Consider the following 24,546-nt stretch of genomic DNA (forward strand, 5'->3'; position numbering starts at 1 on the left):
CCCTATTCTGTGATGTACAGGAACATGGCGCTTTGGGGGAGAGGCGTTTCATGATACCAAGGGGCTGTTGATTTAATTTTTCTGAGATTATGTTTATGTAAATAAGGCTTGGACGTTTTCATCAAATATGACAGTTCGCGAAAGGTGGCCGCTGTTTTTGATCTCTATGGACAACGGAACGCTTCATGTCGGAGTTGCGTTTGCTGTCGTCAGCTGAAACTCCTAGCCTCGACATGCTAGCTCAAGCTAGTTAGCCCGGCGAGTAGCATCTGGCTAAAACAGCCCCAAAATGTGCTCTTATGTGTAGCTTACACTGACAGTAAATTGGTAATCAATGTTTAAATCACGTAATTCGGCATTATATCAGCCGTTTATTTAGGACAGTTTCAGTTGGCTAACATTTCGTTAGCTAAACTTGGATGATGGAGAGACGCCATGGGTCTGTGTTATTGCTGGCTACCTGTATTTTTCTGTCTGGATGTTGGCTCTCTGAAGCTTTCCCTCTTCGGGAAACTCGCAAAACAGGTAAGGCACCTGAAGACGAGTTTATTAACAAATGAATGGTATATGGTTTTCTTTACTTTGTGTTTATACGTAAACATGTCTACCAGCTAGCATTTTCTGGAATGGGTACCTGCTGCTAATGATCAACTATAAAGCTAACGCCAGCATAACTGTTCTCTGGTAATTTGTGAAGATTGTTAGGCAGTGTGCGGGTAATGGTTTAAAAGAGAAACCGTTTTACTCGGTGGTTGAACAAACCCGTAAATATTTAAACAAAATTACGGCAAGAACGACACAATCAAGTGAAAGTCACGACCTGGCTAACTGACCACCTGAGAAGCTAATCATAAACAAACTTTCCCCGAATCTCTCCCCTAAGGGAAAGCACACGTTATAATTGGATACATTTACCTCTGCTATCTATTTAACAGCAAGTCGCTTTATTGTGAGGGAAATTCTTGGATGTTAGTATAGATCTCGTCCAATATGTTCACATTTCAATAGCAGTTTATCACACATTCACGTTAACGTGAAAGAGCAAATAAGGTTGAAATTTTAAACATCTATGGTGTTTTAAATGATTTGTAATGGTCACTCAAGAGATTTCATTAGTACTGGAGATTGTACTACATTCATCTTTCAAACATCAGTCTGTGTTGAAACAAAAATACATCCTGCTGACATGTTTCTTACAAACAAAGATATTACAGCATATGAAATGAATACATAAATCATTTTCAATTTTTAGATCTGATCTGGACGTTTTGTGGGCTTATGATATATTCACTGACGTGTCACACCAGTAAATTGCTGTCATATATGAGTTTTAAAACATTAACAGACTTTTTGGTTTATCTTCTCATCTAAACACCATTTTGGCAGCTTGGACTTTACAGATGACCTTTGCAATGTTAAATTGGAATAAAATCATATGAGGTAGTGAATTATATGCTTATTTGTACTTGAAATGTAAAAATAAAACCCTTGAAGCTGCTTCCTACAATTGCAGATTAAAAGCTATTTTTGAGGAGATGCCACAGTTTGATCACAGTTTGTGTGTTTTGCCTTGCCTTTTAAATTGCACGATAATATGAAGATGGTAACCCATCACTCTAATTATTGGGTGTTTTATTATACAGTTGAATTACTGTGCAAACTAAGCATATACTGTGAAAGCAAAATGGTTATTTTCAAAGGTGAAGAAGTGGAATATTGCACTGAGCTTACGTTTCACCAACTGAACACAAAACTGAAGATGGAAAGACCCAAATACAAACAACAACTAAACACAGCTTTAGCAAAGGTTAGTAATGGCACCAAAATAGAGGAAAGTCATTCTTTGTTGATGTTCCTGGGCTTTAAACCTAGTGGATTGATCAGTGTATTTACGATGACACTGATTTGCTTAAGTAGCACCATTTGACTGAGAAAATTCTGAAAATGAAAACATTTTACACATTTTCCTAAATTTAGACCTTAGTCATCCAAAATTGATTCTGGTATGCACCTTAATTTTTTTGTGCGCTATTAAACAATCCCATGTTTCTATATCCTGACCCGTTTTTGTCTAGATTTATTGCAGAGTTGAGTTGATGATTGCCTACCAGCCTGGCAAAACTGTTTCCAGAATAATCACTTCAACTTTTATAGCACTGAGGATAGTTTACCTGCATCACATGTCTTTTCATGAGTGAGATCATATGACTGTTGTCTATTAAATTATTTATGAAATACATGTTTTGCTATCTCTTCATGTGCTAATTTGCTTGCATCATGACACTCCTTTTCAAGTTATATTCTATCCAAAACCTGTAAACTTGTGCAGATTTTATAGTGATTTGTATATTCAGCGGATAAGTCAAACGGATTGAAAATCACAGGTGATCTTCAGAATCCCATGAGCCTAGTTTCAGGAAGTAATTTCAGTGTTTTCTAGATTACGTCGGTAATTTTTCATCAGTCCCATTCCCTCCAGTTTCTCAGAATACCGCATTAAAAAAAAAAATATATAAATGTGAAAAAGTTAAACGGTGGACCTGTAATGTGTAACCGCAATGTTTTCTAATCTTATCAGCCCCTATCAATGATTAGCAGCAGTGTTGTTTGCTCAGTTATAATGTAGCATACAGGAAAGAAAGGCTGCAGTATGAGCCCGCTGTTTATGGTTTTATCACCCACAACCTTTCCCTCGCCACTCCTGTTTGGCCTACACCAACCGGTGCATAAATTAAACGGTACAAGTCCATAATTCTTCATTGTTACAGTTTGAATTTAGCTGAAGAACATGGATGTGGATGCACTTAAAAATAATTAAAACTGCTGGCTTAGGTATTCATTAGCACATATATTGCCTTAGTGACCTGTGTGGTCCTTTTAGTGTAAAGTAAAAGTACAGTTATAGATTTTTGTGCCTCGTTTTGGGGCGAAGCCAGCTCATGCTGACATGTTTACCACAGGGAATGTTGGCTGTATTCCTTCACTGCCCGGTTATCTTGTTGCTTGATCACCAGTCAGTCAGTGAGGCTTGTTTCAGGCCTGTCTGTCTGTCATATTGCTGCCAGGGCATTGTTTTGGATGGCTCGGAGTCAAATTGATGTTGACATCACCACAAGCCAACCAGGTTTCTGTCATTCACTTTATTTATTTATTTATTTATTTTTCTGGACAACAGAAGCATGACAAATATTTGGACTGAACACAACTCGGTGAAAATAATGTCTTGAAAAGAATGACCCGGCTAACTCTGGTAACACGGGCTTTGCTTTTGATTTATTGTAGATGATCCCAGACTGACAAATCCTGAACCAGCCAGACAGACAGTGCAGTTTGCTGCTCTCTGCCGACATCCTTTTATTTTTATTTATTTTTTTAGCAGTAAGCAGTTTTTTTTTTCTTCTTTTTTTTAAAGTCTGTTTTAAAAAAATGGGTCAGCTTCTCCTCTGTGAGAATCACTACTGAAATATGCAGTACAGCTGAAATAAGACATGACATCTCCCTACAGTGTTGGTCCTAGAAAAACCATCTTTGTCTTAAAACTCTGCCAAGTCATGATAGGAACCCATGACTCAAATAAAACCTAATAAAGAAGAAGTGATCCCATGCGGAGGGGCAGCGACCCGGCTCTTGTTGACTGCTGCTGTAGCATCTCTGGGGGTCCTGGACTTCCTTGTCACTTGTTGCTATGCTGGAAGACACAACAGGGTGTTTGCACTGAAACCCTTCCTACAATTAAGGCAATTTTTCCACTAGGTTGTTTTGAATGTAATCCTTTGTGACATTAAAGAGCCATTTAGAAATTGTATACATTTGTTTTTTACCATCCAGTATTCACACAGTATCCATTTCGCAGTCTTGTTCAACAGGTTCAGTTGGAAGTATAATCCAGTAATTCCTATGCTTATGAAAACAATGTTCTGGTTTAACGTTCTAGCTGACCTGCCTTTCGTTATGATGTTAAAGGTGCTTGAGTCTAGTAAAGATGTCGTTGAAACGGTAATTCTTTGCGGTAACGCTATTGAAAAAGTGAGACTGTGTCATATACTAGCATGCACTTGTCTGTGATTCACGAGGATGATTTGTTTTAGGTAACAATCCCAGTTTCAGCTTCTTAGAACATTAGAATATTACACATGAACAATAAAAAAAAAAATAGAAAAAAGGATTTAAAAAAAAAAAAACATGATATAGCCACATTAAAATCCTATGTCCTGTAGCCATGGGATGTAGCAAGCATGTGAAAGGATGGGTCTGTTCTAAACAGTTTTCCATTCATGAAAATATTATTTTTTTTAGAATTTAGAACCTCAGAGTACAAAGTTAAAGTACCCTCGCTTTACAGTGTCAGTATTTACGCAACTGTTTAAAACTAAAGCGTAACATGAGCTAATTGTTGTTTTTCTCTGTTTAAACGGAGTTGCAATTTTTCATTCTTAAGTTAAAGTAATTGAGCAACAATCATTGCATTTTTATAATCGCATTTCAACTAGGAAATAAATAATTGCTACATTTAAAAGTACTTTCCAATTAAACATTTATTTAGTTGAACATGAATATTTTAAAGCTTTACAATAATAGATAGCACTCCCGTCTTTTAAAGTGCCTGTTTTTCTTTATTTTTTTATTTTTTTTATGTTTACTAAATTGGAAATATTTACAAACTAACAAATGTTACTTTTTTTAAGGACAAGTAGAGGAGCTCATGGGTAAATGGATGAAACCTTGCAAAATATCTGTTTGTCTGAAAAAGAGTTGGAACTAACATTGAAGTATGGATTAGATCATGTTTGGCTTAATCAAAGTCCAGACTCCACTGGTGCTAATCAGCCACACTTCTCTGGTTTCTGTTTGTATAAATGCAGCCATGTATAGTTTTCTTTCAGTCCTCCCTTACTTTGTGTTGGTCTATCAGCATCACAAAAAAAGAAAAAAATCAAATTAAATACATAAATTCTTTGTGCAGAGATGTAGGTAAACACACAATATTCACCTCTGTAACAGCTACTCGCTCGTCTTCCAAGTCATATCAAAAAATTTTTTATTTTTTTTTCTCTTGTATTTTGAGATTCACCTCTGTGTGCATATAATATGCTTGAAATTTCTTTTACCAGTTGTGCTAAAATGGAAAAGGCTGATTTTTGTGATGCGGGCCCGGCTGCAGTCTAGAGGCTGAGAAGTGCAGCGGGTGGGCTGAAAGGCTGCTGTTAAAGCTGCCAGTCGAATTGCTAGGCCAGCAGCATCCTCGCTTGAGAAACCCCACACCTGCTGTCACCGCTGCTGCACCATCAGCTGCTGATGGGCCCGTGTGGACACCCCCACAACTGTCTCTCCGAATGTCTCTGAACCAGAAGCCGGATGGTCAGGACCAAAAGCTTCGACAGTTCTTGTGTTTGTGGATAATGTGCACTTAGAAATATAAGTATGTAGCACTGCACAGTGTTTTGGTTTGACATTGCCTTTTTGCGTGCAGTCGGGCGGCTAAGCTGCAGGAGTTTCGTGATCAGATGATCAGTCTATTTTTGTTTGTCTTAAGCAAACCTTTGTTGTGGGTAGATTTAGATAAAAACTGCTGTTAGATGCTCTGTTTTTTTTTTGTTTTGTTTTTTTTATTACAGCCAAAAATGTATTTATTTATTTTTTTCATTTCTTTTATCCATTTTTGTCATTTCAGATGGACACACAGGGGACGCTTTGCCTGTGTCTCTCTACCTGCCCTTGATCGTGTCATTAGTTGTGCTTGTGGCTCTGGTGGTGGTGCTAGTGAACTGCATGACCTGCTGCAAGGAAAGAGAGATCGACTTCAAGGTGAGAGAGGCGGCTGGCAGGTTGTCAGAAGAGCACAATTCCTCCTAATTTAATTAATTAATTAATTAATTTCTCCTTTGAGCAGGAGTTTGAGGACCACTTTGATGATGAGATCGACTTCACTCCGCCAGCAGAGGACACGCCTTCTATGCAGTCTCCGGCTGAGGTTTACACCCTCGCTGTGTCTCCCGTGCCACTGCCAGGACCCCCGCATCTGCAGCCTCTGGCCAGCATCACAGGTCAGATAAGCAATAAGCAGAAACACAAATACTGGCAAAGCCAGGCTTAAATTCTTTACATTACACCTACTTGACCTTTGTCAACCCTTTTTGGAAACGCATTTCTCAATAAAACTTGTGTACAGTCAGTTTTGATTTGGTTTCTGTTTGGTGTTTCAGAATCATCAAGTGGTTTCAAAGTAGGACGCCACAGTTTGAGTTACATCCAGGAGATTGGAAATGGCTGGTTTGGTCAGGTAGGATGTTTTTTTTTTTTTTTAAGTTTGAGCTTAGCATTTTATCCTGCTGTTTTTCTTATTTTTGTGCAGACAGCATTTTTCATGCTAATTGGTGATTAATGTATTTGGTAGGGAGTTGGGTAATACAGGGAATAAAATGTAAATGTTCTCAGTTGATGTTTGCTCGTTTCACAGGACCCCTAATCATTTAGCTTGTGTTTATTTGCTGTCAGGTCCTGTTGAGTGAAATATACACAGACCCTGGGGGAGCCAGAGTGGTGGTAAAGGAGTTGAAAGCAAATGCCAGTGCTAAGGAGCAGAATGACTTTTTGCAGCAGGGGGATCCATACAGGTAGATGAACGAAGTAATAATTTTAAACACAATGCATTTTTGTTGATTTTGGCTCTTTTTTAATGTGCAAATTTTTTTTTTTTTTTTTTTTTATTAAAAGTGATCACACAAACGTGTTGATCAACAAAAATAATTTCACTTCACTCATGCAGTTTAATACAGTATGTTCACTTCATCTAAAAAAACTCTTCGATGTTTAAAACAAATTGAAGATTTATGAAATTAAACAAATGCCATTCTTTTAAGTATCCATCACTATTTCTTAGCTTTAATCTCAAGAAATAATTGTCAAATCATGAACAAGTTATATCAAAACAGAGGGGAAGCTGCTACTTCAACAAACTCCTCCATATTCAAAGATCTTCTATTCATGCAAGATGTGCTTCTACTAAAGATTCTAGCCTCAGAGGCTGAGTAAGATACTTCTAGTCTAAAGATAATCATATGTGCCCCTTGAAAATTGATTTATTGATTTTTCATAAATGACATTTTGCTACTGAGTTCTTGAAGTCATTTTGAAATCCTAAGATTATACCCTTTTTAAAAATGTAATCACGCGGAAAGTGTATGCAATAAATTTCAGTAAATGCGCTATTATTATAAACCCAATGAGTAATCATCACAAATTATCAACAGTTTTAATTTTAAATACCAAACTACTGATTATGTTGTCTTTTTGTTCATATTTGAACAGTAATACCAGTGTTGGCAGCACCCTCTGCCCTTTCTTCTATACGTTGCACAATATTTTATCACATTTGAAAACACAAAATAAAGCTGTACAGCTTCTTTCTTTGTTCCTTTCTTTCTAGAAAAGTCTCTTATTAATGAGATTTTTTTTTTTAACCCTTTGTGTTTGGTTGTCGTTTTCAGAGTGCTGCAGCATCCAAACATCCTCCAGTGCCTCGGACAATGCGTCGAGGCCATCCCCTTCCTGCTTGTGTTTGAGTATTGTGAAATGGTGAGTGAAGATGTGCTTTCTGGTCGTCATAAATAAGTTAGTTACTAAAGAAGGAAAGCAACTAAATGAGATAAAATCCAGATAAATATGCATATTTGAATTGAAGTTTGGTTGTTTTTTTTTTGACATTTGTCTTTAGATTTTTTTGTGTGATTACTTTTGTCCAATGCTTCATTATATATATATATATATATATATAAAAAAAAAAAAGTGAATTAACTGATCATTTTGAAGCGTTTTCTTGAGCTTGTATAATAACAAGGACTGTTCAAATTCTCAGAAGTGACTGCTGTTTTGGACCATGTAAATTAAAAGCTTAACATATTAATCCCAAATTGGACCTCCCACCTACTGCACACACTGATTTCACTCATTGGTCCTCATGGTCATTTGCTCACGTCTTTCACGGAGCGCACAACGGAGCCTGGACAAACTTGGGGGAGTACCCTTCGCTTCCCTCTCCAATCCCCTCCTTCAGCCAGTTACATAGTTACAGTAAGCCCTGGACTTCTCACATTCCCACCTCACCCAGTAAAGCAACAGGCTCCATTTACGCTCCTCTGGTGTCAGCTCTACCAGTTGCTGTGTTTGTGCATTTTTACGGCCAACCCTTTATGGTCGTTGGCAGCTGTTGAATGAATTCTTAAGAAAACGAAGCTGTAGCTAAAGAAACGTGCAGTAATGGTTACAAACAAACCCATATGTTTGTTTGTTTTTGTTTTTTGTTTTTTTGTGGGAAAGCTACGTTTTGGCTGTTTTATTTTTTTTTGGGTGGGAGGGAGGCGGGGGGGTAGATCAACATCCCATTTGTCTGCTGTATTGTCGGCATTTGTTGGGTTGCTTACTGGCTGTGTAGTCTGCTAAATTAATACAATCAAATGTCTTCTTTTTTTTCTTGTTCTCATTTCTCCAACCCGTTTAACGACTTAAGCCGAGTCCAGTTGAATTTGTCTGGCCAGGGGTTGCGTCATCTCATTTGGGCCGGGGTATTGTCAGCTGCCCACACTTGGCATAAGTTCTGGCATTGTGGTCTTTCTCAGCCAGCTCCAGTAATCCCTCTGACAGCACATGGAAATAAGTCGAGGTGAATAACTTGCCACAAGTCATTAGGGAGAGGAGGAGTAGGTCCTGTATGTTGAGGGTGATAATGTGTGAGGGTAGCACAACTGAGTGATGTGCACACTCGTTATCCCTCGCTGGATAAAGATTTGTCATTGCTTCAAGATGGAGCTGGACTTGCACTCTGCATATTTTCTTTCTTTAAGTGAATTCAGTTGGAATCTAACGTCAAAGAGCTGAAGTTCTTTGTTAGTGTTTAAGGTAAAATTGTCTTCTCACTACTTAAAGGCTGCATCAGTCATCATCTAGATGTCCAAACATGAAATTTGACCCTACAGCTGGGCTGTGAACAACTTGAATCCTGAAAAAACCCATTCAAGTGTGATGTTTCTTCTGTCAAGCTGTAGATTGATGGCGTTTTTTTTTTTTTTTCCTGTTCTACATCAACCATGCTGGGTAACCCAAACTCAAAGCATTTGGACATCAAAATACATCAAACAACTGTTGCTGTGGGCTCTAAAATATCAAGTGATGTCAATTGAGTGACGATCTTTTAAGTGTGCGGCCAGGAGTCGGGATGTTTGTCAAAAATGCCTCCGTGTTTCATGCCGTGAGGCAAGCAGCACCCGAGTTTGGCTTTTAAAATTTGTCCACACAGTTTATTGTTATCAATAATAAATCATGTTAAAAGTTAGGCTAAAAGAAGCCAGGGGAAGAAGCCATTCTTTAGCAGTCTGAATACCATGCAGAAATTCCTCAACATCTTTTAAGATGTTCTTTTCAAACATCTTCCTACATCTTTGTTCTTCTACATACTTTATTTTTAAGCATTTTTGAATCATACAACTCCCACACCAAAGAATGTTGTTTGCAGAACCTCATATTGCTTGGGTTTATAAATTTTAAATAGATTTTTTTAGTTTCTGACCAACTCAAATCCACTAACTGCTGATTTATCAGCGAATCTCTTAATTGCTTTTTTTTTTATCTTGGGGTATAATTGAATTAGTCACCATTTCAAAACTGACCTTCTGATTCGTGATTGCTTACATTTCCCGGTAGCCCTCAGTGATCTATTAACTTAGGTAGACGCTGCAAATAGGCTTACGGTAATTTCTAAAATACCTTCAAGTCTCCAAAATGGCATCCCAAGTTGCCTCAGAAAATACCTGGAATTCATTTTTATGTTCATTTTTGTAACTGGATACTGTAGCAGCTAAGCTAAACTTAGTACATGCTTGTACTTTTATTGTTTTGTTAATAGCATATTTCCTGGAAGACAAACTTCATAACCTACTCCTAAAGATTCACAAGTGAAGGTAGACGAACGACTACGTTTATATACTTTGAATGCAGCTTTAGAGTTAAGACTTTCTACGAAAGCCCTGTTGGATCTTCTGTGTATACAGAGCCAAGCAAAGGCGAACATACGATTTTCCATATTTGTCACGTTATTATTCAATGTGTTTTATTAGAGTTATGTGTCAGACCGACAAAGAAAAGTGTGTAATTGTGAAGTAAACTCAATTAATACTTAGAACTGAGCTCATATGACTGATTTTAAAGGAACTAGACAGCTTGTGGCAAAAGAAACTCCTTCTAAACATTAGCATGTAAACTCCAACAGTAAATATATTTGCATGTTTAGCTAATTTAAGGGAATTTCTCTTAAACCGACTGTTTTGCACATTTTAGCAGGCTTTTTTTTTTTTTTCCCCAAAGTAAGTGTTAAGGAGTTTACACAATAACACATTGACGATTTGGCAGTCACTTTCTGTTATACTTTAATGAATGACAGACACAGATGTGCTACGAGGCTGGGCCTGAGCTCTTGTTGAAAGTCAAATTTACTGACTCTTTGGCATACCCCCCAGAGGTTAACTATTTGTTCCCGGTGCACCACATGATTGACGTCTCACTGCTCTGTCGTCACGCCGCTCCGGCAAACCGCAGGGTTAATTTTCCAAATAGTTTCTTTATCATTTTGAATGTGAATATTTCCAGTTCATTGTATTGGCGATGGATAATTGTCCAGACGAGATGAGTACGCAGTAATTTCTCGATCTGACCGAGACCACTCTTATTTATAAATCTGTGACACAGCACTGAGAAGCACTGAATTGTGTTACCCTTATTTGGCTGTCTCACCCTGGGCTGTGAGAAGTGCTGAAAAGACAAGAAGCGGGGAGTCTGCTGCCCCTTTGTGGCACCGTCTGCACACTGCATTTTATTGGCATCTCTTGCCTTTTTTTTTTTCTTTTTTTTTAAATAATTTACAGAATATTTCTCTTTCTGGTCAGTTGTTTGCATGGGTTAACTGCTCTTTGTGTGCGTCTTTGTTTGTTGCTGCAGGGGGATTTGCGAAGCTATCTGTCTCAGCAGGATTGGACGTTGAGAAACGCTGAGTTGCTGCAGCTGCAGAGGATGGCCTGCGAAATTGCTGCTGGTGTCACTCACCTTCACAAACACAACTTCCTGCACAGGTAGCACTTCAGAACTGCAACACTTAATTAAGCGCACACAGTTTTGATCTGCTAAGCAAAGCAATGCGTTTCTTTTTTTTTTTTTTTTTGTGCAGCCGCTGTTTAGGGTATTGCTTACTTTGTCAGCGACAGCAGCTGTGTCAGCATTGTTTTGTAGTTTTTAAAGATTGTGATTATTTACTTTTATTTTGAGAGCTTTTAAAAAAAGAACAAACTTCAAATATGTTAATATTTACCTAATCGGTAAGTTTTGCTACTTTGATTTCTAAAATAATTAATTTTACAAGGTATTTAAAGTGTCATGTGGTAAGTACACAGTCATAAAAGTTGGTGGAAATGACTGTGAAGACGTAGACCGACAGTCAGTTTTACTCGCATGCTGTCTGTCCAACCAGTCTCAGGAGTACAGGTGTTCTCCAAAAAAGGTTTGTACAGCGGAGCGGCCGCGTTTCGTTTTCATTTTTACCACAGCCAGCACTGGTTGGGTGCCCCCCCCCCACTCCCCCACCCCTGCCAGCAGGGGTGCAGGGAGACGTTAAGAACTCGGGGATCGCAGGGTGGGGTGGGGCTAGCATACGATGCTCAGCTCATCAGCTCTATTTTGCATGCTCAGAATAAGCTTTGAGGGTTCCAATTACACAGCTCCAATGCATTGCCACAGTGTCAGCTGTCCGCTGCCAGAGGGATATGATGATTCTGCTCTTTGCATGTAAAGGGATATCCTCATATTGGGCGTTGTGGTTTAATCCTTGTTACAACTCACAGAGAGGTCTACACGATTTCCTCAGCGTTGACTCGTTTCATTTTCACTAGTGAAAATGGTTCTTTGACAGGTTCAACTCAAAACGTTTTAAAAAAAAAAAAAAAAAAAAACACTAACTCATTATGCGAACTAAAAAAAAAAGGACACAGTGTACAGCTTGATGAAACTGTATATAAGAGGGTAAGCGCTTGGTGCAGCAACACAGACACAAAACCCCTCGGGACAAGTGCTGTGTGGGCCGACGTCCCAGGCTGAAATCTCAGCTTTGCTATGCAGGGATAAGAATGGAGGTGCAAAAGAGCAAAACTCAATCAGCAGCTTGTCTCGTTAATAAATTCCTTTTTGGAAACTTTACAATTTTTAAATTTTTTAAGTGTGGGATCTCTTATAAATCAATATTTTTCTTTTCTTTTCTTTTTTTCTCTTTGGCAGTGTACATTAAATTCAATCGGAGTAATATTCTTAAACGTATTTATCCAGTGCCGAGAACTCTTTCACCTGTAGTCAAAACATTTCTCAACCAAAAATAATCTTTACACAACAGAAGGCAGCACTATGTCACCTGCTAGTTTTTTCAGCTGCCATTTCAAACTTCAACTTTGACATTTGTCCGTCGTCATCCTGGGCTTTTTTTCCCAGCTAGAAGTGACCGTGTTTGGCTCAAATGATGCAATTGAAACTTTACATTTGGCTCAGTTTAAAAGAAATCCCTGAAACTTAACATTGAAATAATTAAATCATTTTTGAAATAATTGAATCAAAGATTGAAATAATTAAATCATTCCAGTAATGACCAACAAAAAGAAAATAAAAATTGGTCATTACTGGAATGTTTTGTTTTCCTCATTGGAATTTTTTCAACTCAAATCTTTTGGAAATGGCTTCTTAAAACTATAAATATGACATTGCTTGAATAGGTAAAATAATTGCTTGTATTCACAATCAGTTGAATTTTTATCTTGATTTTAGGATGCACATATGAGCTTTTTGTTTTTGCATGAAAGCATTGTCAGGTGTTGGATGGGTGGAGGGAATATTTTATTCCATAAATGTTTTTGCTTTTTAGACATGATTAAAAATGACTTTTCAACTCAACCACTAATGCCACCAAATTATTTACAAGGAATGTATGTCTGAAAGTTAGTTTTTTAGTAATTTCTTTCATGTTATGTTGTTTTACCCTTCTGTTTAATATTGCACGTTTAAAAGATGGCATCCGTAACTTTTTTTTTTTTTTAATTGTCATCTAAACTAACAATTTTCTTTCAAAATGTGCCACTTGGTTAATATTATTTTTAAAGAAGTGATTTGAGTGACCCAAGTATTGCTGAACCTGAGAGTGTAGCAGGGTTTTGCAATGAGTCCACAAATACCTCATGGGCATTGAAGTGATCGCCTCTTCACCATATAACGGACTTGTAGGGCCAACAAGTTGAACTTGTTCCCCTCCTTACTGTGTCACTAACATGTTGACACGTTAACCAACAGCGGAGGACAGGAGTGCTTCAAAATGCATCTTCATTTATCTTTTCAGAGGTTTCTGCAGGATTGGCGGTTAGCTAGGCTATGCATGTACGCACAAGGATATTGGTGTCCACAGCGTCTGTCATTGGGTGGTTTAAAAAGGACTCTGTGTACCAAGAATGCCAGTGAGGCAGAGAGTAACAGGAGCCTGCCTCTGGATTCTCTGTGAATGAATGCTTAATGCGCAGAACCTCGGAGCTGGACGCCCTCTCCTGGCAGACCGACAAAAGCTCTCGGTCCGTTTCCTCTCCAGAAGCAACATCCTGTGGCCAAGCCAAAAAAAAAAAATAGCTCCTGTAAGAGTTTAATGTGAAGAGTGGGGGAAAAGGAGAAGCCACTTGTACTGAATTCCTGTGGGCACCCAAATCATTTGTGATTCTTGAGAGAGGCCCCTCTAGAACCATTCCGTGGTAATCTCTTACAACCAGATGAGCAAAGCTTGTATAAAACCGACACTTAAAGAAAGAAGCGAGATTGATCTTAGTAAATATTTAATGCTTTTTTTGTGTGTGTATGTTCTCAGTGATTTGGCCCTAAGGAACTGCTACTTGACCTCAGATCTTACAGTTAAAGTGGGAGACTATGGAATCGGACCCTACAGATATAAAGTAAGGACATTATTCATGGTTTGTTATCCTCTGTGCATAATTACTGTAATAATCTGCATACATTGTTTGTTTTTTTATCTAATGCTAACTAATGACATTCCTTTTCACAGAAACACAGCTTTCATAGGTTCACTTGGATTTTTTAATACTGTGTGCAAAACAATCTTTGCTTATCTGAAATTTGAGTTTATGATCATATGCAATTTATTGCATTTATGTAGTTAAGTAAAACACTATTTCATCTATAATGCATAATTTACATTATTTTTGTCACTGTGTCCCAGACACCAGTGATGTTTAGGACGCATGTACTTTCCTTGACAGTGGCAGAATTTTTTTTATTTAAATCCCAGTAGCAGTTTATAAAGGTCGGTCAAAATGCACTCCTCCAACTCGAGAGGAAAATGGGTGAAAATGCTAATATGTATTAACAAGGCATCCCAAAGAAAAACCAACAAGCTTTAGTCCTAAACTTATATCCAAGTTGACACATATAACCAAGGAATTCCCCATGATTCTCCTCCACATTACATTTTCTCAGTTGTTTGAAGAAGTGCTAGGCTAATGCTAGCATGTTTACTTTCTGTTTTAATATGACTTTTTGTTAATTCAGCATGTGATATTTCAGTACAGTTCATCGTGTAAGGACAAAATGTCTTCAAAAAGTTCCCATCCTTCATGAACTTGGTGCTTGAATTTGAACATCATAAAATTTAACGACTGATGTTTCAGCTGCTCTAACCAAGCCGGAAAAGGAGATGCCACAGCAAATATAGTTTTGTTCACTCTGAATGTTATTGGAAAGGATGAAATATCTCTAGATTTTTAGGAATAATCCAGATTCATTGGGTGACCAACCTATGTGCCTGACCTAAAATACACTTCAGGAGGCTGTACTTGTGGATATTCTTTTGGTTTTTGCAAAGTTTAAATATTTCATAGTTGTATTCTGTTGTCAAATGTTTTTAAGTTATTTGTAGGTAGTCCCTGATAATGTGCTCTATAAAATACCAAAACACATGTTTTTTTTTTTGTTTTTTTTTGGTGGGTCCTATTGGAAGATGATGTGATAATCAAAACTTGGACCATTCATCCTTTGGTTTAGTTTTTGTGTTTTACTCGTAGCTAAATCGCTGTCATGACTACATCAAAACCTGGCTGGGTTTCATAGTGAAGAAGAATCTCAATCTCTGCTATTTTTACCCAGGCGAGCGCACAGAAAATAACTGCGTTCAGTCTGAGATGAAACAAATGTCCCCTTTGATCAGACATGGGATACATTTCACCGCAGAATTCAGATTGTCCTCTCTGTAACTTGACGTGCTGCATATGTCCTCAGCAGTTGGATCTACTGCATTCCTGAAATACAGCTTAGCCAGCAGTTATGCTGTCTGAATTTAATACTCATGATGGAAGGTCACCCAGCGAATCTATTTCTGTAAGAAAACAGAGAGGCAATGTCAGGGTGTGCTGCCTCAACAGTCGCTAAATCTCTGCTCTTTACGATGCTTTTCGTTTAGGCTCTTATCCATATCTGTGTGATGCCACGTTTAAAACAATCCCATTTCTGCAGGACGATTACATCATCACGGAGGATGATGTGTTCGCACCCCTGCGGTGGCTGGCTCCTGAACTGGTGGCGGAGCGCCATGGGGGGGTGATTACGATGGAGCAGACAAAGGCCAGCAATGTGTGGTGGGTACACATATCTGCTGACCAAAAAAAAACAACCTTTTGAAGAGTCAAAAAAAAAAAAAAAAAAAAAAAATCTGCCTGATAATGAGTTGATCACGTCTTTCTTCCGAGTTACAGAAGAAACTGTTAAAACCTTCAGTGAATTGGATGAAAATGTTTGTAATGTATATTGCATATCAGTGTGTGCAATATTTATATCACAAAGGACTGTTTGAAGTTTAAGTAATTGTTTGCTACTTTATTCCTAGTGTTATCAACCTACATTTTTCATGTTATTGTAATATTTAGCCAGTTGGACAGTTGGAGTCTGAAAGCAGCAGATCCTGACGCTGGATGTAAGAGAGGAACAAGAATAATAGACAATGTTATTACAATATTAGCCTTTTACTATCGACATTGCAAATTTTCTAACATCAGGCAGGCCTATGTAAGATTTCCAACCCTGGTAAAAAAAATAAAATAAATAAAAAGACTGTATACCAGTTTGGATATAGAACCTAATAAAGACCACATGACTTCTTTTTGTCCTGTTGACGTCAGTTAAGTGTTGCAAACATGCGAGTTAAAGTACAGATGGCAGATGATACTTTGTTCTAGATAGTATCGTGTTAAAAATTAACTCGTTTTTCCTTTCCTGCGACGGCAATAATTTGTCGTTTAAATACTGCTCCACTTGGAAATGTTTCCAATAATTACCAGTGTTTTTATGTAACCTCATTCATTTAAATACATTTGTTGTTTCATGTTCATGTAATTTGCTGAGCAGCAAGTGTGTGTTATGGGGTTAACAGTAGCTGCCGCTCTTCCTCTGTTTGCAGGGCTTTGGGGGTCACATTATGGGAGCTTTTTGAGAATGCCACTCAGCCGTACCCACACCTGCATGACCGGGAGGTTCTACATCATGTAATCAAGGAGCAACAAGTCAAACTGTTCAAACCGCAACTAGAGCTTCCTTATTCTGACAGATGGTGAGACTTTTCAGCCATTGTCTGAGAGATTTTTCTCCCAAATAGAGTAGAAAAACAGTTATAAAGTCAGGAAAAAGTCTAAATGATTTATCTGTTTTTTGTACCTGCAGGTATGAGGTGTTGCAGTTCTGCTGGCTCTCCCCTGAAAAGCGGGCCACAGCCGAGGAAGTACACCGTTTGCTAATCTATCTGCGAATGCAAGGCCAGAAGGACATGGAGGAAGATTTCGAGCAACGCTGGGATGCACTGAAGCCTAATCCCGTCACCCGACAGACTGCTAACCACTCGTCTTTCCCGATCCTGGACCAGTTTGCCGACGATGCTTTGCGACAAGAGATAGACGAAGTTTTGACCATTACAGAAACGAGCAAAGGTCTCAGCTTCGAGTACGTTTGGGAAGCAGCCAAGCATGACCACTACGACAGCAGCCACGGCCGATCAGACATGGACACTACCTTAAACTACCAGAGCATGTTCTTCCCTGTTTCTAGGGAGGACATCCAGGCTCATTTCCCCGATCCTCTACCCAGGGCAGGAGGAGCTGAAAGTGGGAACTCTGCATTAGGAGTTCCTGGGATTGTCCCAGTGTTTAATTCGCAGAAGTCATCAAACGGGAATGAATATTATATCCAGCTTGAGGAGCAAGGCGAGAGCGCTGACGGGGACGTTGAGAACGCAGAACAGGACATGGGCTTCACTTCTAACCAGAAAGACTTTGTTGTGCTTCAAGATGTCCGTCTGGACGAGTCGAGCACGGATGCTGACTTTTTCCACCAAAGCATCGACTCAAAGGATTCATATTTACCAGACAGCCACATCTGGTCATCTCTAGAAAACGACAGTCCGTACCACACCAACATTTTCACTGAAGAGGGGTCAAAGCATGAAGACTCCCCCTCCTGGAGGCAGAACTTTCTGGAGCTCCCGCAGCGCAGTGGGAACCCTTTTCTTGATGAAGCTTTGGAAGTTGAAGACGTGAACCCAAATCCGAGCTATTTTTTAGAGGAGGGGGACGCCTGTCACCAGCCGGTTGCTATGGAAGGAGAGCAGGAGAACACGGATGCAAGGAGGCGTCTGGAGACTGAAAAACTGTCTGATAATTTTTTGTTTCTGAGAGAACAGAACCTGATGAAAGAGGACTCGAGCTTCTCAAATCCACCGCAGAACTTTCTCTTACCGGGCATTGTCCACGAACCCGAGGAAACATTCAAGATGAACTCCTGGGACAACCTCGACACTTTAGGCAGCTTAAACACAGCAGATACACATTTGAGTCCTGCAACAAGTAGCACAGCCTCAATAGGGGATTTTTTAGACTCTCCAAGCACCAACTTGGGGCCGTTTTTGATAGAAAATAAAACTCTGGTGCCTTCCATTACAGTGGTTGCAGATAACAAAACAGACAGCCAGGTGCCAGTCAGGAACGGTTCTTCCACTGAAGACCTCACTCTGCTCCAGTCCTCAGACAGGACTGCAGACTCCGGTTTCAATTCTACCTCACAGAGGTTTGAGCACATCACTAACAGTATGGATGGCCATATCCCTTTTTGCTCTGACAGTGCCACTACAGACTCTTTGTCCACAGATGCCAAAATCCCCAGCCTTGAAGATGACGACGAAGTCTCAAAGGTCAGAGGAAGTGAAATGCCTGAAAATCTCCCAGTTCAAACAATCCCTTCTGAAAATGGACAGAACGATGACCTAACGAGCAACGACCTTCTGAGTGAGCTGATTGAGGACGCAGATCTAGACCTGGAAACAAATCTGTCTGATCAGGAGGAATCTTTCCTGGAGACTAATGGACACCCACTCGTTAGATCTTCTCTCCTCGTGTCCGGTCCTTCTTTGGATCAGATAAGCCAGGATAGCTTATTGGAAGACAGCATGTCCACCACCGTCCCGACGGTGGACAATTCAGCTGAAACGCCAGATTCTCTCGACTCTCTTGACATTCATCGGCTGGCGGAGCAGGCGGAGGAGCTGAAAGCTCAAATCTCCCAAAATAAACTTCAGCCTCCGTACAAAATATCAGACAGCGGCTATGAGACGGAGAACCTGGAGTCTCCCGAATGGAACTCGCAGCCCAACGTCGCAGACTGCTCCCCTGTGAAAAATGGCGTTGGCGTTTCCATCGAAGAGGAGTCGGAAGAGCTTTGTGCTTCCACCAATTTGGTCCCCCCCAAAATAGTCATCTCTGAGGCTGAGGGTATGCTCGAAACTCGCGGTGTGGATCCAAGCGAGGATCACCGGCCAGACCACGGCGATCCTGCAGAAGAACCACTCACTGGTAGCAACTACAGAGACTCTGCCTACTTTTCGGATAATGAATCGGAACCAGAGAAAAAGGCAGAGGAGTCGACTGCAGGAAGTTCTACAGAAGTCGGATGGATGAGGAACACTGAAGGTCAGATGCTGGAAGCTTACAAGGAAAGAGATATTGATGCTTTATTTTCCCAAGAAGATTCCTCTGCACCTGTTGATGTTGAGGACCTGCATCTAGAGGCAACTTCAGATATTAGAGAGGAACTAAAAAGCGAAGTGGCAGAAGCTCACAATGGAAAAGAATCGGAAACGGAGAATCACCAGGACTCGTTTCCTGAAACACTGAGTCCGACAGAAGGTCTGGAAACGTCCCCTCTCCCATCCGATCCCGCCACAAAGCCAACACTAGAGGGCGCTGTTCACGCTAAACTGACCAGAACCTACGCCCACGACGGTCATAAAATCAAAGAGCCCGACGTGGAGGGCCGCTACCTGGGCAGGCGCGACGGTCCGGGTTTAGAAGGACAAGAAGACGGCGTCGACGCTGACGAGGAGGACGAGAACAGCGAGGACTCCGACGACGACATGCGCGCGTATCAGCTGCACAGCTCCAGCGAGGACAGCGAGGACGAAGTCGTGCACGCCGTGCCCATTATTGTGTCGGATGACACCAGCGGCAGGAACCTGAAGAGCCTGTTGAAACCGACCAACCTGAACATCGAAGCTCCGTCTTCCTCGTTTGCTGCCAGGCACAACGCAGAGAACTCCAGGAGAGCGGTGTCGTTCTTCGATGATGTCACAGTCTACCTGTTTGACCAGGTAATGACAACTTAAATTTTATTTCGCAATTTTTTTAAAATTTTTTCTTAAATTCACTGAATAAATGTTCTGAAATTAAACGTTTTTTTTTTTTTTCCTTGTGCATTTTTTTAATGTTACTACAAAAAGCTAGAACAGTTTAAGCCAGTCACACTTCTTGTACAGAGGTTCCAGTAAAAGCGGAGCGCTCTTTTGTGTCCTATTAATTGTTCTCTGACCTGTTGCGTTGCAGGAGACGCCCACTAAGGAACTGGGAGACCACTTGTCTGGTTTGAGCAGTCAGTCCCCAGAGCTCAGCAGCCCCGTGTCCACAGCCAGCTACCTGAACCGCTTTGCTAACTCTGAAAGCTCAACAGATGAAGAGGGTGAGGCGAAAACCTGGTATTCACTGTCACCGATTAACACGAATCCAATCTGCTAACGTGTTCTGTGACGTCTCTCAGGTGGTGGTTTTGAGTGGGACGACGACTTCTCCTCACCCGGACCTGCCTTCCTCTCCAAGAGTGACAAAGACCCCGTCTCTAAGGACGTGTCCTCTACTCCCCTGTCAGTCGGACGCGTGCTGCAGCCAAGCTGGAGCAGCTCCTCCACCTACTCGCGTTTCTCCATTTCACCGGCAAACATCGCCAGCTTCTCCCTGACGCATCTCACCGACTCCGACATCGAACAAGGAGGCAAGTTCAGCATCAGTCTTCCATCTTTAAAGACTTAAAGATGAAGTCTTTTCTCAATCATTAGTTTTATATACAAGGTTTTTACCATTTGTTAGTCAATAGGCTACATATTTGATTAATACATAGTCAGTCTCTAAATCTATCAAAAATTAAAACAGCTAATATATAAAACCTTTACCCAGCTGAGAGTACCATCCCATTACACTTAATATTAATCAGAATTAACCATTTTAATAATCGATTATTCTGACGGTTAATTTAATTCTATTTAAGAAATTTCCACATTCTGCAAGTTTTTCATTTGACCACTTGAGCCTTTTTCAGACAATGTTAAAAATACATTAAAACATGCACATAGACAAGTAATTACAATTTAAAAAAAAGAAAATAAAAATGTTAACACTTGATCATTGTAGCAATTGATGCGAAAAATTGCATCAATTTAGTTTTTGAATGAATAAATGAAAGGTTTTGTATTTAAAAAAATGTATGCATCTTTTTATACAGTTTTGACTTTATTACTGCTCTGACTGTTGTTCTTTCAGCAAATGTGCATTCTTGGAGTCTGTATACTCCAGGTAACTATTAACCGATTACTAAATTAGTTGACGATTATTTCTATAATCAATTTTTTACGATTGATTTGATTAATCAGCCCTAATCAAGTTGGTGTTTTTTTTTTTTTTTTTTTTTTTAGCAATTAAGATAATTGCACATGATCAATTATTCTATTTGTCAATCACACTATCTGTTTCCTAATGATTTCAATAAAAAGAACCCCAATCATACAACATTGTAATGTTTAAACCTCTGATTTAAAATGATAATCTTTTTTTAAATAAAGCAAACAATCTAGACTTTGACTAGATTGTGTTCTGCATTACAACAGCGTGATACATTTACTGCATGCCCCCTTTGTGTCTAATCAATCAAGTCAATTAGTTTTGAATGCAATAATTCCTTGTGTTATTTATACATGTGTTATATATACACATAAGTCTGTATGCTCTCATATGCCTAAATAGAAAAATCAGCCCTTCTACATTTCTTCTCTGCTGTTCAATTATCCCACTCTACACTATTGCCTGATTTGACAGTCATATATTTTTTGTTCCATTTTATGATGTTGACATTCCTTCAAAAAGTTATTTTTTAATTGTTTTCTACTATTTAAATTCATCTACTGTAAATTTGAACTTACATGTGTGCTTTCTTTTTTTTTTTTTTTTGATGAGCCTGGTCAAAGTAATTGTTACTGATCTTTGACACTTCCAGACTCGGATATTACCCCTGCAAAAGTTCCAGGTTGCAAAATAAATAAATGTTTTTCTTCAAAAATATCACTAGAACCATAATTTAGGGTGTTATAAGTTTAGAAGGTTTATGAATATCTATGCAAGTTGTGAACAGAAGGTAATAACGATTCATAGATTTTCTTTAAACCAATATTTGGATGCATAATGTTTCTATGATGGTCTTAAGAGTGTATTTGATGTCCAAAGGAGTAAAGGCGAGGTGCAAGACAAAAGCATTTACATATCTTAATATAATAGTTAATTAAAATATTAATTCACATTTTTCTCATTCTGACGTCTTTTGACTGTAATAGTCACATCATTTTTAAGCTTCACAATGACACTGGTAAGAAAATGGGAGCTTGTTTTGGCTTCATTGAACACAGAAACCTTTATCTTGTTCAGGATCTCCGATGGATGTTTCTTGTGAGTTCATTCGTTGTTTCTTTCCCAACAGGAAGCAGTGAGGATGGAGAAAAAGACTAAGGCGACAGACGAAGGAACCGTTATCTGTAAACACTACTGAGGAATTAAGCTATGCCCGTCCCCCTTTTTTTTTTTTTTGTGGGAATGTTGGGATGAGGACAGTTTGTGGAGCGCTCGCCTCAGGCAGAACCATTCTCAGAGGAGTTGGCGATTTGACTAAAAAAAAAAAACGGATTTTCATCCGATTTCAGACATTTGGACTGGTCCCGGTCCGAGCCACGCGAACTGTCCAGCTCTGTTGGTATAATTTCAGTCGAGTGCAATTAAGGAAAAAAAAAAAAGGAAAAAAAGACAAATGTGCTGCTTTAAAGACTTATCATGCACATTCCAAATGTGTGTCTGTTTCTTTTTGTTGCCTGCTCTCACCAAAAAAAAAAAAAAAAAAAAAGAGAAAATATTTTAAATTAATGAACTAAGTCAGAGCTGGCAAATAATCACTACAACCAAACAGAAATAAGCTCTTTGATCTCAGCAGAACTACAATTATAAATCTAAAATGTAATTATTTATCAATGTTTTTTTTTTCTCTCTCCTTCATGTTGTGCAATTATTTCAGTGGTTGCCTTTTATTTGATCTTTTTCTTCTATCTTCCGGTTGAGTTTAATGAACCTCCTGATAGGAGATGACATTCTGCGGTTAATCCTTCTGTAGCAGTATTTGAATTAAAAGGATGAGGACTGCAGACGTACCGAACAGCCTGTCGAGGTGACGCACTGTACGCTCCTTTGTGCAAGGAGCACCAGCAGTAAGCTGAGGGTGTTATTACCATTATTATTGATCATTATCAGTCTTAACGAAGGGGAGGTTCAGCTGTAAAACAGTCGAGAACAGGAACATATTGCTGATTTATTGATTGATTTTTTTAAATTTTTATTTTAGTTGAAACATGCACGACGTTGTTTTGTCGTCGCCGGGTCTAATCATGGTGCCTGTTGATTCCGCGAAGACGGCTCCCTCTTCCTCCGTTTTTCTGTCGCTACGGATAGTTCAGAATCGCACGTCGAGCCGGGCGATGTGGGAACTAATTTCTCTTTGTTTTTGTTTTTCTTTTTAGAGAAGTGAGAAATGTCTATTTTGAAAACGGTGTCGAAATTGAGTCGTTTGCAAACAAACGTGCAATGAATTTCATTAACGTGTTCATAGGACGATCCGGTGACTGCGGCGGTTGTTCTTCGGTGACACTACCAGAACAAAACGGACAAAATGTGGCTGCTGTTATACGTTGTTATGGATGTAGTTAATTGCCTTTCTTTCTTTCTTTTTTTTTTTTTCCTACATTGTGTCAAACATGGCAATATCCTCTTTGAAAAGCATTCATTCGCTGTATGTGATTTGTATGATCGACACAAACAAAACTAACAATTTTCTACCCTGTCTTCATTTACAGCCATTACATTTGGAAGTGTAGGTTATACCGCCTATTTCTTTGGATGATAAAACCACCTTAAATATTTGTCACTTGTGAACAGCTTTACTTCACCTGTAGTAGACCTCCACCTCTCCTACTCCTAAAGGCACCATATTAGTCATCACTAACTTCTGTTAAACCAGCAGCCTGCTCCTCAGTTAAACTTGAACACCTGTTTAAGGAAATCGTTTTATTTTGACCACAGTATACATTTGCTTAATCTTGCACATTTGAGAAATGTAACTTAATGTTGAGATGTTCCAATGTGTATATATGGATTCTGATTTTTTTTTTTTTTCCTCTGTTTGTAAATGTGGGGGGAGGGAAAAGATGTAATAACTGAATTATCAACAGGAGGTTTCATTTTTGTAACTTCAAGCTGAGTTGAATCAGAGGAACATATCAGTCGTCTACTAAAAGCGGTTAAATTAAGACGCGGAAGCAGATGTGAATTCATTCTGTCCTTTAAAACCTGTAGATTTTAAATATTTTTACTTCATATTGATCATGCTTAGTGTAATTTAATGAAATGTTTATAATTACACTGTTTAATATGAAAATAAATGCAAACAAACTTCTAAAAGTTTTCGTCCTGCATATTTTTTTTTCCGCCTGGTGGGTTAAATTAATTAATTGATTTTCATATCAGTCAATTTTAGCTTTGCTGGTATTAAAACTTAAAACTGCACACATCCAAATGGTTTAAAAAAATTACCTGTTAATACTGCAAGTAGGTGAAATTCATGTAAAGTATTTCTTTGCTTTTTTTTTGTTGACTTTTTGAGGATTACATTTGGGAACAGGGTACATAATACAATCCCATTTAATCAGATTTTTTTTTTTTTTATTCACTATACATGAAAAAAATCTAACTTTTTCAAATACTGTCAGACTACATTTTGTTGACATTCGATAAAATTTCCTTT

The 24,546-nt window shown here is 38.9% G+C and overlaps 1 protein-coding gene across 2 annotated transcripts; it reads left to right on the plus strand.

Annotated features, from left to right (window-relative positions):
* Nucleotides 1-24,203, plus strand: lmtk2 (lemur tail kinase 2). 2 transcript variants are annotated; one of them, XM_014975473.2, is made up of 15 exons: nucleotides 1-525; nucleotides 5,672-5,805; nucleotides 5,891-6,044; nucleotides 6,204-6,280; nucleotides 6,496-6,614; nucleotides 7,488-7,575; nucleotides 10,987-11,117; nucleotides 13,928-14,012; nucleotides 15,586-15,707; nucleotides 16,526-16,675; nucleotides 16,786-19,756; nucleotides 19,989-20,121; nucleotides 20,200-20,430; nucleotides 20,976-21,008; nucleotides 22,183-24,203. In XM_014975473.2, the coding sequence occupies exons 1-15, from the start codon at nucleotides 420-422 to the stop codon at nucleotides 22,209-22,211; spliced, it is 4,563 nt and encodes a 1,520-aa protein (XP_014830959.2). In that variant the 5' UTR covers nucleotides 1-419; the 3' UTR covers nucleotides 22,212-24,203. The 2 variants fall into 2 exon arrangements, with proteins under 2 accessions (XP_014830959.2, XP_087864443.1); XM_088008317.1 differs by lacking the exon at nucleotides 20,976-21,008 and having other exon boundaries at nucleotides 20,200-20,434; nucleotides 22,187-24,203.
* Nucleotides 24,204-24,546: the final 343 nt, after the last annotated feature.

This window comes from Poecilia mexicana, unplaced genomic scaffold (assembly GCF_051168715.1).
Source record: "Poecilia mexicana isolate PSO_F unplaced genomic scaffold, ASM5116871v1 scaffold_8, whole genome shotgun sequence".
In the NCBI taxonomy this organism is placed as follows: domain Eukaryota; kingdom Metazoa; phylum Chordata; class Actinopteri; order Cyprinodontiformes; family Poeciliidae; genus Poecilia; species Poecilia mexicana.

What these genes read in the sequence shown, in the direction of transcription:
- lmtk2 (XM_014975473.2), top strand. Translation starts at nt 420, where the DNA reads ATGATGGAGAGACGCCATGGGTCTGTGTTATTGCTGGCTACCTGTATT. An exon ending in GAAATGGCTGGTTTGGTCAG is followed by an intron (nt 6,281 to 6,495) that starts GTAGGATGTTTT and finishes ATTTGCTGTCAG; the next exon opens with GTCCTGTTGAGTGAAATATA. An exon ending in AAGCTCAACAGATGAAGAGG is followed by an intron (nt 20,122 to 20,199) that starts GTGAGGCGAAAA and finishes GACGTCTCTCAG; the next exon opens with GTGGTGGTTTTGAGTGGGAC.